Source organism: Cyprinodon tularosa, unplaced genomic scaffold, assembly GCF_016077235.1.
Source record: "Cyprinodon tularosa strain WSP-4 unplaced genomic scaffold, ASM1607723v1 ctg246, whole genome shotgun sequence".
Lineage (NCBI taxonomy): Eukaryota > Metazoa > Chordata > Actinopteri > Cyprinodontiformes > Cyprinodontidae > Cyprinodon > Cyprinodon tularosa.
The window spans coordinates 1,235,421-1,250,991 of NW_024038913.1; the positions used below are offsets into that span (position 1 = coordinate 1,235,421).

Below are 15,571 nucleotides of genomic sequence, written 5' to 3' on the forward strand. Positions count from 1 at the left end.
TGAAATAAACTTCAGCTTACAGTAAGTAAGTAAGTAGTATTATGTGATTCAGTGATTATATTATGTTGTTTTTATTTTATACACCTGTGCAAAACCTTAATCAGATTGAGTGTGTAAGGTATCCTATAATTAAAGCTTGACTGAAAGATTGATTTGTGTTTCATAAGCAGGGATCTACCCTGCAGAACAGATTATTTTATTCCTGTTATATAAGAAAGAAAATTAAATCTCAAATGTTCCCCGCTGGTTAACTATCATAATGCATGCCAGCTTTCAATAACTTCATTGTTCATATATTACCGAATGTCAAAACGTTTCATACTGAGTGAATGTTTTACCAAAATAATACATCCATTAAACAAATACTGATAGGGTAAAGAATACATTTCCAGTTGTAGTGGTGTTAATGATGCAGTGGATGGAGTAATAAAGGAGGGGGGAAAAATCAAGAGTTATTTAGTTCAAACTTTGACACACTGGGGATCAATGTGCCAATAGACTAAACAGACTTTGAATGGATAAAGCAATCTAAGGTTTAACTTCTAAGATTGGTTTCCACAAGTCTAAATTTTAACCACAGCTTTAATGATAATTTGGAGATTTTACCAGAACATTATTCATTTTAAACCAGCTCCACAATTTAAATTAAATGTGGTCACATATCCATCCATTTGTGCCAGAATTTTGTCCACAGCAGTAAAGAGTGTGATTACAGTGCACAATGTGTATTTTAAAGTTGTATATCCTATATGGATTTTAAAACTCATAGAAGTTGTGCCCAATTTAAGAACTTGTCTTCCCATAAAGAAAGGTTCCCTCATATTTTACGGTTTCTATTTTTTTAACTACATGTTAACACTCACCTGCGATGGGTTGCATAGTAGGTCATGTCACAAAGATAGAGCTCAACAGAGCTGAAAGTCGAGCAGCCTGTGAAGCAAGCGGTGACAGAACATGTTGGTTTGCACCTGAGGAGAGACTCCTGAAAGCTTCCAAGAGTTCAGAGAGCTGCTGATGTGAAGTGACGGATGCCTCTGGTGGGTTTGGCGGGTGACAGAGAAAAAGAAGAGGTAAAAAAAACAACAACAAAAAAACAGCAAAGCCCTGATTTCTTGAGTTAGTAAAAAACACAGTGCTAAGAGCAATGCGAGTGCGCACCAGGAATCCTGGTGGAATTTATTAGTGTTTCTTAGAAAAGGCAGCAGTGACTGTGTTTCAAAGTGTAGAGGTCCTGATGCTGGGCAGAATCAAGGCTTATTATCCTGTCCAGTGTATCACATGAACTAAATCTCTTTCCTGTGGTATTTGCCAGGTGTATGATAGCAGCCAATCCCTTTAGGCTCTACCTGAAAGGCATGTGTTTTGCAGTTTCACAGCCTGTGCCCAGCTCTGCTTGGCAGGCTGAAGCTGCGTTGGTTATACTGTGGGCAGGATAATCTGCTCTAATCTCTCGCTCTGCGATCTGGCCGCTGCACAGCAAGAAGCTGGACGAGTGGGAGAGGCCATTGGTGGGACAGCTGTGGGGCACACAAGGGAGTGTGGAATGAGGTCAGGGCTGTGACTCTAACTTGTTTATGTTAAACACATTACCAGACATCTGCAGAATAAACAAGTGTGAAAGAGTCGATTCTTCATTTAAATGTTCTTCCTTTTTTTTAGATGCACCCCAGTTTTACTTTAAAAAGTGGATCTCTTTGCAACTCAGTGGGAGAGTGTGGGGGTAGAGGCTGAAGTGGATCTGAATTTTCATCAGGGTTAGCATTGTTTTCATTTATTAGCTGGGAAAATATGAGTGACTCATCTGAAGCTGAAAAGTTTTTTTTTTTTTATCTAACTAGGTGAAGGAAGTGCTTTAGCTCCTCCACACAATGCTTTCAGATAATTATTTTTTTAATAAGGAGGGAAAAGCTTAACGGACATTCACTACCTCAAGTCAGAATATTGAATTTCATGCTTTTTAAGTCAAGTTTCTTATTTAAATAACAGGCCTTCATTTTTAAATCTAAATCTAGTTTAATAGAGACACCAAGGATTCATCACCGCCAGGTCCTTAGAAGGAGGTAATCATCTACAAACTGTGTAGCATGGGTTAGGTTGAATAATAATAATAATTTAACTCACACTGGAGAAATTTACCTCTGCATTTAACCCATGCCCTTGGGGAGCAGTGGGCTGCCAAAGGGGTTAAGGGTCTTTCTCAGGGACCCAGAGTGCAGGCTGTGGGGATCGAACTGGGTACTTGCACAAGTGCACTGCTCTAATGACTAGTCCAACACTCCCCAAGAGATCTCAATACCCATCACATCATCTCCCAAATCTGAATCCAGTTTAAGAGTAGATAAGAAAGAATATTATTGGAAAAGGGCTCCAAATTGATGAAAGTATTATGATTATACAAATGTAAACATGGAACGGTAAGGAGCCTAAAGAAATTACTTTAAGAGACCATAAACTGCTCATTCAGGAGCATATCTCATTCTCCTCAGATGAAGTCAGAGCCTGAAAAAAAACAACTCATAAAATTTACTTAAAAAATATATTGTAATTATTTGCACGCAAACGATTTAGTAAAATTTAATGTTACAATATGAAGTAACACTCAGTTATCAGTATTAAGTGAATTTTGCTTTCCATAAGACATAACAGTTGTGAAGATGTTAAGTAACATTTACTTAATTACATTCAAGTTGTATGTTGGATTTATTTAAACAAATTTAGTAAAGTGTACTTGTTTTTCATAGGCACAAACAGTATTTTACTCAAAATTTTAAAGCAACACAGAGACAAACAACCATTCACGCACACACCCACACCTATGGAGAATTAAGAGAAGCCAATTAACCTACCAGTCATGTTTTTGGACTGTGGGAGGGAGCCAGAGTACCTGGAGAGAATGCATGCACATGGAAAACAAACTCCACGCAGAAAGAACATGGGCTGGGAATCGAACCTGAAACTTTCTTTTCTCCACTGAGCAGCCCTTTAACTTGAATTGTACTTTTCAAATATGAAATAAAAATTTTACAACCCTCTGAAACTGTTAGTTTCAAAATTTGTTACAGAAATATACTCATATGTATGATCAAGAATATTTAACTTAAACAAATATGCTAAAAACAACTTCTTGGTGAGGGTCAGAACAGAAACAGCTACCTAAACTTTGATCAGTGGTGTAAAGATTATGTATGCAGATCTATTTAGATATAAAAAAGCATGAACAAATAGAGCATTAATGGTAAAAGTGCATTATGTTGTACTGCATTAGAATTTGTACCAAAAAAAAGATAAGGTTGGTATGACTTGTAAACAACGAACGCGCAGCATTTTATATACAGCACATCCAACACAGATCTGGTAATATAGTCACTACTTAAATATGAGGTAAAAATTTTACAAACCTTCACAGTGAACCAATGCAATTTCAACATTTAAACCAGTCAACCAGACTAGTGGACTTTTAAGAATGCATTTACAATATTAATGAAACAAATGTCAACACAATAAAAAATTTACAACTTAAACTTTCTAACCATTCTCAATGAAGAACAAAATCTCTACTAGATATTTGAATAAAGGTATCTCGTTACTTTTTTCGGAATAACATACAACATATTGGGCAAAAAATAAAAAAGATTAATGACAGGCAACCTTCCTCAAAAATAACTGGAACCCACTGCTAATTCTTGGCTTTTGATGCAACATGTTCTTACCCTAAGATGACAAAGTCATGAATGCATTTAGGAAAGCAACATCAACTTCAGGGTGTTTACTTTTGGGGACAGTTGAAATCCGTCCAACTTCAGGAAAGGTTTTTGGAAAATTTCAAAAGTGTAGCAGAAAGTGGAATGGTATGCCAAGTTCAGGGCATATATCAGTCCCATTAGCGGCGAGCAGGCTTTTTTTGCAGTACTGTTGCACCCTGCCAAAATGACTGTAGTCGGGACTACCTCTTGCTTTGTGTGTGATCCTGGACTCGGAGCAGAATCAGTCCTGCAGTGAGCTACAGTGCACATGCACCGTGAGTGCGTTTCAAGACATTACATTTCTGGAGTAAAGTTTATGTAGTATTATTTGATTTATATGCATACTGCTATTAAACATTTAAATAGTATAAGGAAGTCTAAGTGAAACTTACTCTTTCCCCAAAATGCATGTATTACATAAAAAAAGGTTTAATTTTACTTCAGAAACTCTACATTTACTGAAGATTAAAAATACAGAGTATAAATTATGACGAACACTCTAATAGAGTCTACTGCTTCAAAAAGTCACTATTTTCAGTGTATGATTCACCAGCAAAAGAGACTCAACAAAAGAGCATCCATTTAAGAGATCCGGGGGGTAAATCATTGAGGAGCAAAAGGAATAAAGAGGCTCTTCTTACATTTGCAAAAGAAAAAAATATATATATCTTAATGAAGACTTTTGGGAAATATTCTGTGGACCAATGAGACAAAAGTGGATTTTTTTTTTTGTCCATTTTATCTCATTCCTACAATTTGTGCTGGGGAGTATTGTTAAAAGGATGGCTGTGTCTTAACACATAATTTGATGAGCTTAATGAGCATTGAGCAGCAAGGGAAAAAAAGTCACAAGAGTCAAATTCATGCTTATTATAAGATGTTTTTGAATTTCATAACAACTCATTTGTTCTCACAACATAAGCGGTAATAAAAGATTAATAGATTCCAATAAATTCTTGGTTTTAGAGCAGCTGCTGACCAACTTATCACAGTCTCATTAGCAGTCTTCCCACGGCTCTGTCCAACTGTTTACTTCCGCTCTTTTCTCCCCATGTTCTTTTTTTCTCCCCATGCATGAAGCTATAGTGGCCAGATGCCCTCTCTTTACCCATGCGGAGAGGCGCCAGCATTTCCTGCAGAGCTTCTGCTCATTGTGCATCCTACTGTAAATGTTGGCATTAAAATGTAAGCAGGCACGAGCGTGGCTCTGTCTCCTGTGTGAGCCCAAGAAGCACAAAGGGCAAACTGAGGCGAGAGGACACGGTGCGCCATATCTTGACACGTTGCTTGAGATATGTTAGTTACTACAGTAGCATGCAGCTCTGAAAGCATCCCCTGGCTGGAAGCTCCTCAAAAAATGCTAATGTACTCAAAAGTCGTGCAGATGACTCGAGCATGGCAGCAGAGTACAGCTGTGATTATATGGTCAACCTATAAAAGAAGCCCACTTTCCCAATTTGCAAGTCCTCCCTCCCCTTCCCTATCCCCCACCCTGACTGCCTCCTCCACATTTGTAGCAATCAGCCAGGTGCTAAATGCCAGGGTGAGGCACAGCTCATGGGTTGGTGGGAGCTGAAATTGCACGTGGAAATCAGCATCTGGGCTGGCTTGGCAGCGTAGGAAGCAGGGGAAGGAAATATCTGTCATTCTGCACTGAGACTATGGATTCTGTGTGTCCTGTGGGGAAAGACCACAGGATGGGCTCTGGCAGGTTAATCATTAACTTAGTGAGCTGAGAAGGATGAAGGAATAGAAAACCCAGCAGGTTGGGACTTAGTTTTCATTTTTTAAAGGTGGTTTAAATAAAAGAGCGCTGGCTCATTCCTTTAGAGGTACCTGATTAGTAGTGGTGAACAGTGTAAGGCAGAGACAGGAGCGCTGACACCAGCCAGACTGTTGGGAATTAGCTGATCTGGCAGCCCTGCCCTCGCCAGGGGCTTCTCGGTGATGGTAGTTAATGAATAATCAATGGCAAGAGAGGGTCAGTGCAGGGGATGTATGTAAATCCCTTCTACACTCTCATATAGACTTAATGGTTTAATTAAACTAATCGCTGTATTGACTCAGGGCTCCAAAGCCCTTTGAAGCCTGCTGTATTAATGACATAAAATCATACTCCCTCTTTTGTTGCAGAAATGTGTGCTGAGAGGAGACTAAATGAGCCACCGTCGCTGCTACTGTTACTGCTGCTGCACAGTCTCATTTTCCCGGCTTACTCTGCATACAAGAACTCTGTGTGAGAAAACGCGCAGGGGTAATTTAATAATCAAACTAAACTCTACCTGCACAGAAGGCACCCTCAGCCTAGATATAATACAGCGTGATGTAACAGTGTTAGCGCACATGGAGTAAATGAACTTTATGTTTTCCGAGTCAGTGGCTGCGTTTCTCAGTCATGCAAAAGAAGCCATATTATCCATTATCACAAAGCTGTCTCTAGTGTGCGTCAGAGATGCCTTTCAGGTAGCATGGCAACATGGGAGACAGCAGCTTTAATGTGTTCCTCTTCAACCAGACTGATACAGTTTGTTATCTTCTATGAGGAGTCAGTCTGTTGGCACAAATCCCACCCCCTCCCCTTTTCCTGTGAAACCTCTAGATATCATATCATTATCCAAAGCGATGCACTCCAGAAACAATCCCATTATGAAGCCAAACCTATGGAGGTTACATGTGCCTTGATGATTTAATGTTCCCTGGTGAACTTTTTCACAATGCCTGTTCTTATAACCACAAACTACAATGTTTTTTTGTTGGTGTTTCATGCAACAAAAGCAACTAGTAGGACAGGAGGAAGATGGTACACTTTTTTCGAAACTTGTTGCTCAGCCACCTCTACTTTCATAATGATCGATTCATTCCTGCCCTCCTGTTTTTTTTTTTTTCAAACGCTTTAATTGTTATTTCATTTAACATATAAAACATTCATATTACATATATTACATATACATTGCAGATAATTATAACAGACAGTACAAGTAATGGACAAAGATCGATCACATGCAACAAAAAAACACAAAAACAGTAACAATCAGTGAGCTTGTTAGTTGTTATTAAAGACTTTGTTCAAAGGCAGATGTAATGATTCAGAATTCTAGTTCAAAACCCGGTAGAGTGTTCACATATATTATTACAGAGTCCCAGGTTTTGTGGAATCTGTTGATAACTGCATTGTGGGTACATCTAATCTTTCACAATTTAAGATTTGACATAATGTGTCCGAACAACCACTCTGAATCCCTCAATTACTATAAAGAGCAGGGACTATATAGTGGACTTTATAGTGAACTCAGTTAACTCACCATTGGGACAGATGATCAGATTTCAATCCTCAGCTGATCAAAAAGCTACGCCTCCCCACACGGTGCATGTGTTGTCTTTGTTCTGTCTTGACGCCACAACAAATGTCATGATACTTTCTGAGGAGAGCTCTCGCAAAGCAGCCTGGGATATCTGGGATATCCATGCTTGACCATGGATGATCAGTACTTTTCAAGATGTATAAGATATGTATAAGATGGATATTTTGAGTCCTCTACTTTTCATCCACAAGACATTTGGAAGGCCATCTAAAAAAGGCGTGACCACTATATAGTGCCCTAAACAGTGATTAGGGCTGACCTCCAGGCACAGCTACTATCTCTTACCCAGTAATGATAAGAATGAGGAGTATCCACCTTGCATTTGACTAAAATCAAGCATCTAGCTATCAAAGAAGAAAAGCCAATGACCCTCGGGATTTGTGCCAGGGTCTGTACCAGTTGGAGAAGAAAAAAAAAAAACAGGAACCAGTGGAGAAGTGTCCGGCTTTGAACAATAGGATTCAGTATTTGAGGCGGAAAAAGAGATTTTTCTAGACATTTTTTGGAAACAGAACCCCAGTGAGCAGTATTGGCGTCTAAGGCAGAGACCTCTGCAGGAGGAGACAACAGGTTAGTGAAAACATCTTTCCGGAGGAGGATAACGAACGTGTGAGTCACTAACCTGGTCTTATAGCTCAGTACAAGTACAGAGGGTGAGGTTGCTTCCAGCCTGTCAGCTGCTAACACGAGGCACGAGGCAGCAGGCACCACCCAGAGAGTTCTAGACACTAATGTCTCGGTAGTCGGGGACAGTCAGGAGATCAGAACCAAGCAGATAATGTTAGGCAGGATAATCCAGAGGGCGAAGCCAAAGCCGGTGTCAGGGACTTGTGTCAGAGCCAGGAGATAAGAGATCGAAAGAGATGCCAAGGGGAAATCCAGAAATGAGTTGGGGAACAGTTCCAGGTTTGGTACATAGAGAGGCAGAGATCTGACAGGTAACCAAAGACAGGTCATTCAAACAGATTAAAACAGGTCAGAATCAGGCAAAATAAACATAAATGGAACGCTAGAGAACCCTCACTAAAGACTCAAAATAATCTGGCACTGATGACTGGTCTGAAGGCTGGTTAAATAGAGACTGAAGCAGGTGGATCAGATGAGAATGTAATGAGTACTGGGCAGAGATAAGCAGGTGAGTGAAATGACGAATTTGGAGAAGACCAGAATATATGATTGAAGTCACTGGCGTAACTTTCTGAAGGACTGGTGTGGACATGTCCCCACCAACTTTGGGCATAGTGGGGACAGTCCCCACCAATAATTTCCGCTGATTTACTTCAGCCAACAGTAACTGGGCTTGGTTGCAGCTATCTATGTTCTGAGCGTTTTCAGTCTGTGTTTTCTCCTCGCTCTCCCGCTGCTCTCCAGTCCCACCTCTCGGTGAAACATCATCAGATCTGCGTTTTGTGACATAATGTGGGGTCATTCCGTAAAAGTTTAAAAAACAATCCACTGGACCTGGATGACTGAGAATCTTCACCAGTTATTTGGCATCTCTATTCACTGCGTACAGAGTAGCTACGAGGATGAGAAGAGATACCGGATATGGCAAGCCGTATTAACATACATCCGTATTAACATATAGTCTGACAACTATGGCCATTTTAACATACATTTGCAGCAGCACTCAGTGAATTTTAAATGGCAGCAACTCGATATAAGTTTAAATAAAAGCTGGAGACTAGTTGGTTAAAAAAATTTAAGATGCCACCGAAAAATCTGTTCATTACACATATGGAGCTTTTTCAGCTTAAAATGCAAACAGATTGTACATTTATACAAGTTAAAAAAGCTGGGCTTCTCAGAGGACCATTACTCAGAGTTACAGATTAAAATAAACACAGATCTGTTGTTTTCTTATTGAACAGACAATCAGACTGCAGAGGTTCTAGAGATCCTGAAAATGATTTTCTCTGGAACCATTATATTGGTAGACAGGTTCATCAATCTGATTTTAAGCAAAGCAGAGACACAATTAGGGACAGCTGCAGATTTAAACGTGAAATAGATTTACTGAGATATGCAACATGGAAATAAAATGTAGGTTACAAGAAAAAATATGCGATGCTATAATAAACTTCAACTTATCTTTTTGTCTTTTGTAGCTCAACAAGACTCCGAAATAGCTGTGCCAGCCAACCCAGAGACAGCCAGATTCACAGGACACAGACTAAAAATTAAAGTATAAGAAACCTGCCAGAATTGAAGCACAAATAATAAAGATCAGTGTATAAATGATTTTTGAAATATAAGGTTCAATATATAGACTTTGGCTGTGAAGGAGGATAATCAATGTTGCAGCTTAAAGGGAAAAGATGGATGGATGGATGGATGGATGGATGGATGGATGGATGGATGGATGGATGGATGGATGGATGGATGGATGGATGGATGGATGGATGGATGGATGGATGGATGGATGGATGGAGTTGAAGTTGTGTCCATACTCGGGATGCAGGATATATTGATGTTTGCATCGGCTGTTATTCACCATTTTTTATACATTAATATTTTTGAGCCTTTTATAAAATGCACTAAAGGCAGGCATCTGTCTATAACTATAAATACCACAAATATATTGTGGTACTCTTGTCCTCTCAACAATAGTAAAGCCTTCAATAGATATGTGTTTGAGCTCATTTTTGGAAAATATAAACCCTACTGAAAGCGTTCGGCTTGAGTAGCTGTAGGTCCATTTGCCACCACCCTCAGAGCGTCCCCACCAATGTTTATCGCAAAGTTACACCCTTGATTGAAGTAGCAGTAGCTGATGTCTGTTTATATCTATCTCATAACAGCTAAACATCATTGTAATTTTAAACCCAATAATATGAACTTAGATTAGGAACACAAGCCCACCTACACCTCTTGGTCTCTCCGTAAATTGTTTTCTTGCGTGAACTAGTTTATTATTGAATATAAAGGAAGAAATCATTTGATTATATTTATATAGTATATTTTATATATCATATAAAAACAATTGTGGTATGCAAATAGACAATGTTTGAAATAAATATAAACACTTGGGTGCAATATTTTTCTCACAGAATTAGTCCTCATGAGAAAAAGAGGCAAAACACACCACCTTTTGATATCTTGTTTACATACCTGCTTTTTAAAAAACACTTTTAAGTGAAGGTCTTAGAAGTTTGTTAGAGAACATCTATGAAGAAACAGTGCCGTGCAGCAAAAGGAGCTATGCGGACAGAGTAGGGAAAATGAAGCAATGAAGCACAAAATTTGACCATGGGATCTCTGGGGAAGCTGCAGGAATCAAACTCTCAGGTTGAAGAATTTGCTTAATCATGCATTTATTATTCATTTATAGATCACATTTAAAAAGAACATCAATTTCAAACTACAAGAAACAAGCAAAATATATAGAGCAGATTTTTGAGCTTTTGGCAGAACTTGAGTTGTAACCAAAAAGCCCCTGTCCTGTTTGGTTCTCGTATGGGTAAAAGAAATGGTTAAAAAAAAACATTCTAATAAATTGACAATGTCACATTTGTGTGTTAGTGAACAAAACAATTGAAAGGTTGCTTAATAATAATATTTAAAAACAAAAGACTAAAAGGATTAACTTTGAGATTCCACTTTTAGCAGGACAATAACCATTAAAAATAAAGCTGGAGGTAGCAGGGAACTGTTTAGATAAAACCCTATTTAAATGTAACAATAGCCAGTCAGTATGCATAACACAATGTAGTTCCTAACCAGGGAGAAATTGTAATAGTGTTTTTCTTAAAAACTTTCGACCCCTCTCTAATGGCAATGATGATTCTTGCGTGGTCACTTCTTTTTCTGAAGCTTCACAACTAACTGAAAAAAACCCTCTGATATTCCACACATGACAAAAAGCTGTGCAATCTTGCAAAAAGCTATAGTCAAAAAGTCATAGTCTCGCAATTTTTAGCAGAGAACACTACTAAGCACTGATTACACATGCATAGCATACTACAAAACTTGTTCAGTGGAAAACTGAAAGATTAGTATTATTTCATCAGGTGCTTATATAACCCCGTCTAATGCCATCCTGAGCAACTGCTAATATGTATATATTGACAACATCACAAAGCAAAGAGACAAAAACATTAACCTGCATTTTAACCTGCAGAAATTAACTAATTTTTACATCATTTTTACATCTGGACTATTCTGTATATCTTCTGATTGGTGTTGAAATATTCAGTAAAACTCTTGTAGAATACTTTGAGGTTTGTGGTTTGAACGTGAGAAAATTTGAGCCAGCTCTGTAAAACTTTAGAAAAGAACTGTAAATGTGAGTTCATGCATTAAAACTGAAGAGTTGTGGGTGCACCTACTGTATTAGAAACACTGAGAAATGTTTTTTGCCACAGCATTTTTCTTTGTGTGTGTGTGTGTGTGTGAGAGAGAGAGAGAGCATACAGGGGTGTGCATGAGTCACTTTCAGAGGTTTCATGAGTTAACATTGAGCGGGGACTCTGTATTTAGCATCAGATAGAATAATTGTCTCTTCATCGGCTCTCCAGAGATTACAATAGTAACTGTCAAGTGAATTAGGATTCTTGACATTTTTTGGTCTGTCATTGAAAAACATTGTTAAATCAAAATTTGTGCAAGGCCCGTTTTATGTGTAACTTTCCAAGACAAGCCACATCATCCATCCCCAATGTGTCATATAAGTAAATGGTAGTTACCCCTGCTAAGAGAAAAAAAGACTCAAGAGAGAGGGTAAAGTCCTAAATGTGCAAGGCAGGAGGAGAGAAGGAAAAGCTTGACAAGGCATCTTATCTTCACCGTGTTTCTTACTGTGCTCATGCTTCAAGCTGCTTGCTGAGGGGTAGAATTTCCTGCAGTACTTTTTTTTTTTTGGTGAAAAAAAAAAGAATGCAAAAAAAAAAAAAACAGACAATTCTCCCAAAATATCTGATTTGTTCTCACATCTGGTTTGTGTGCCGTATAAAGATGTGCAGAGCTATGGAGGAATAGAGAAAACTATCTGACACAGACACTTTGAAATGTCTAATCTGTATTCTATACACAAGGTAAAGGTTTAGGCTTGCAACCACAAACAGATAAAATGATGTTTTGATGTATTTTTCCACCCTGATGGTCAGGAATTCAGGACTGTACTGGTAAGGATTTAAATCGACTTCTATCTGAAACTAATCTGAGATCTTTTGGAATACCCCTTACTTCTAAGGCTGTGTGGAGATTTATGGAATTGATCTGCATCTTCAAATAATGCAGTTTAATTTCCATAAAGTAATCACTATGTGCTGGAGTATGAGTCATTTCTACAGTAAACTTACCCAATATTTCTGAGGCCTTCTTACAAAACCTACTCAGTCTTTGTTCATCTTTCTCTCACTGTTTTTTTTTTTTAATGCCACACCAGTTGCTTCATGGGTTAATCGGGTTGCTGCAGATGTTACAATGCCCGCATTTATGAAAGCAATAAATTACACCTCAAGAGGCCTTACAGAAAGGGAAAAGCTGGTAAACTTCACATGCTCAGTGGTCAAGTAGCTGTACCTTTTTTATATATACTTTATTGCTTTTTGGAAAGCAATATACAGTGCTGTAAAAAAGAAAAAAGTAATCTGTCAAAGTGCAATGTTTTAAATCATCTGGCAAACTGGATAGCGGACAGATAGACAAATATCATCGCAATAAAAACAACAAAAAGAAAACTATTTTCAGATCATGATTTTGTTTAATGAATGAGTAAAAAAACCTTCCTTAAAAACACTATTCTAACTAACTAAACCGTATGTGAAAATATCATTAACCAACTTTAAAAAATTTCTATTGATTAGTTTTCTTAACCACAAGCAGTCCTGATTACCACCTGGAAGAATAAAGAACTCACTTAAGCCTTTGAACTGGTTTGACAACATGAAGTTGGCTGAAAAACTCTCCAAAAACAACACGTCATGCCCCTATTTAAAACAACATAACCCTAGACTGCTAACGTTATACCAAGAGTGCATCCACGGTTCATCCAGGAGGTTAAAAAAGAACCCGGAGCAATATTTCAAGCCTCATTGGGAGGGGTCAAAATCAATGTTCATGATTTAGTAATACAACAGTAATACAACATTTAGTAATACAAATTATAATAACCCCTGGGACATTTGGGGAATTATGAAAGGTTGCATATCCTGTTACATTGGGTGTAAGACTACAGCTTTTCAGAAAAAAAAGATCCTCAGGCTGCTGAGAGTGAAGCACTGTGGTGGTGTGATGGTCTGGGGCTGATTTATTTTTCAAAGAACTGATCAAAATGCCATAATTTTTAGAATCGTGAATTCTGTTCTTTAAGAAACACTGTCTGGCCATTTTGTGATGTCAAATGTCATAAAGAGAAAGAGAAAAAATGCTCCAAAATAAATGAGCAGGTGAAAGTCTGAAAAGGTTTGTTTTGACATTAAACAGGTTATTTGTGTTTAACATCCCAAAGGTCATGGCTGATTTAAAGCAAATCAGCAGGAGAGTGGAGCAAAACTTCTCCACAATGATGTCAAACGTTTACCTGTTGATGCAATAAGGAAGTTAGCTCATCCAGCTGTTGGATTCATCATTCTGTTACACTGAGGCAGATTTTTAAAAAAATATATTCTTCTGCAGAATAGATGAAGTTATTTAAAAACTTTATTATCCATTTATTTATTTTATCTTTGACTTAAATTAAAAATAGTTCAAATTAACCTGAAACATTGCCCCCCCAAAAAGAAACACAACAAACAAAACAAAAGCAGAAGACATCTAAGAGGGAGTTAACACTTTTAATTCCTGCTTGAGACTTTTATTCATGTCATCAGTGCCTTATTTGATCCAATGCACAATCTTTAAGTCCTATTTGAAGATCTAAATGCTGCAAAAATAACAGTAAAGAGACCTAGTGCATGTTCTCATCTAAAGGCCAAATAAAAAGCTGTTGGTGAGCAAGGTTGTTGATGTCAAAATACAAAAAAAATAAAAAATAATGTTTTGGGGACAAACCTTGCACACTCTTTAGTGGAGCATGTAAACATTTACACAGGGGTATGACTCAACCCGTTTTCCCCCTGATTTTTTTTCCATCTCCTCTTTGGTTGTTTGTATATTCACTTCAAATCCTGATTACCCAGCCTCTGCATGCTTCTCTGTTCTTGCGCCTGTGGTCTGTTTCTTTCACTGATCAGCCTTCCTGTTGCTGCAGAGGAACTGTCAGCTATGAGATAAGCATAGTGAGAGCACATGCTTTGTGATAGGACGACTGGGGGAGGAGAGAAACTAAAACAGAGAAGAGGGCAAAAGGCTGGCTTGTTCAGAAAATGAACGGATAATTACTGGTTGTTTTTGGAACACAGGCGTCTTGGGAGTTTCGAGGAGGAAAACTACATAGGACTGGATGAGGGTTTCAGCAGGATCACTCTGAGTTGATGGTGAAATATCAGAAGTTCTCTCCTGTGGGACCTTAAATAACATCTAAAAGAAATGGTTAAGAGAAACTGAGAGCACAGTGGCGATGTGGGACGAAGGACTCAGAGTTTAAGCGAGTTTAAAGGGCCTGAGGATCACAGAGAAGGGATATGCATGTTTCTGAACTTTGCCTCTGCCAATATGACATGCATGGAAGAGCAGGACTGAGGGAAGCTTGGCTGAATCTTTTTGTGGATCGAGGACAGTTTGCAGCACATACAACTGGTGCTGCAGTCATATCTGCCTGCTACGCGTGTGCGCAGTAAGAAAGTGGATGCGTGGGAGACAGGCAGCCACACTGGGAGTGAGATAGCCCATTGTAAGTGGAGGGTTGGGGGAGTTTTCTTTAGATGGTCAGCCCCTGCAGGGCCACAGAACTGGCAGAAATGAGTCAGAGGAAGCTGACGCGGCAGCTGCGGCTGTGGGAGAATCCAGAGGGGCCCCCTCATGCCCCCCAAGTTCTCACCTCACCCTTGTCACCAGATGATCAGTCACGTGGACACGGGGGGTCTTCTCTCTTCCGGCGCTTGAAGCTGAACCGCAGCATTGAGGAGCGCAGACGCTCGTCTCATTGTCTCTACAGGTACAGCTGTGCACCAAAGGCGCTAATATTTAATGTGGCCTATTTTTTATATAAAAGTGGGTGCTGTGATCTTCATACTTTTATTTGACTTGGAGTGAAGCACACATCAGTGTAATGTGAATATTTTAGACTGGAATCTGAAATATGAGCACTAAAGTCTGATATTATTCACAGACTTGAGATGAAAAAAAAAAAAAGGGGGGGGATTAGCACTTGTAGTTTAAAGAGCTTCCCCCTGGCAGACACTTTTGATGTGTTTTTCATTACAGGGAAAACTTGTTTCATGATAACTTGATCTGTTATGTTTACAGAGCCCTGTTGGGGGAAGGAGTGGCTCCTAAATGGCCTATTTATAAGTATGAATTCTTAAGAAATAGGCTGAGTTTTACAAATATAACTGAAAGGCGCCCAAGGCCATTTTTTTGTTG

General features: G+C 38.7%; 1 protein-coding gene across 3 annotated transcripts in view; it reads left to right on the forward strand.

The window, feature by feature from the left end:
• pde4a (phosphodiesterase 4A, cAMP-specific) overlaps nt 1-15,571 on the forward strand; it is a 64,401-nt gene that overhangs the window by 25,345 nt on the left and 23,485 nt on the right. The window contains exon 1 of one of the 3 annotated variants that reach the window (XM_038287989.1): nt 14,230-15,143. The exons of the other annotated variants lie outside the window; for them this stretch is intronic. Coding sequence (XP_038143917.1) covers nt 14,911-15,143 — 233 coding nt within the window. The 5' untranslated portion in view covers nt 14,230-14,910. Of the gene's footprint in view, nt 1-14,229; nt 15,144-15,571 lie in introns of those variants that run through there. 3 annotated transcript variants of the gene reach the window in all.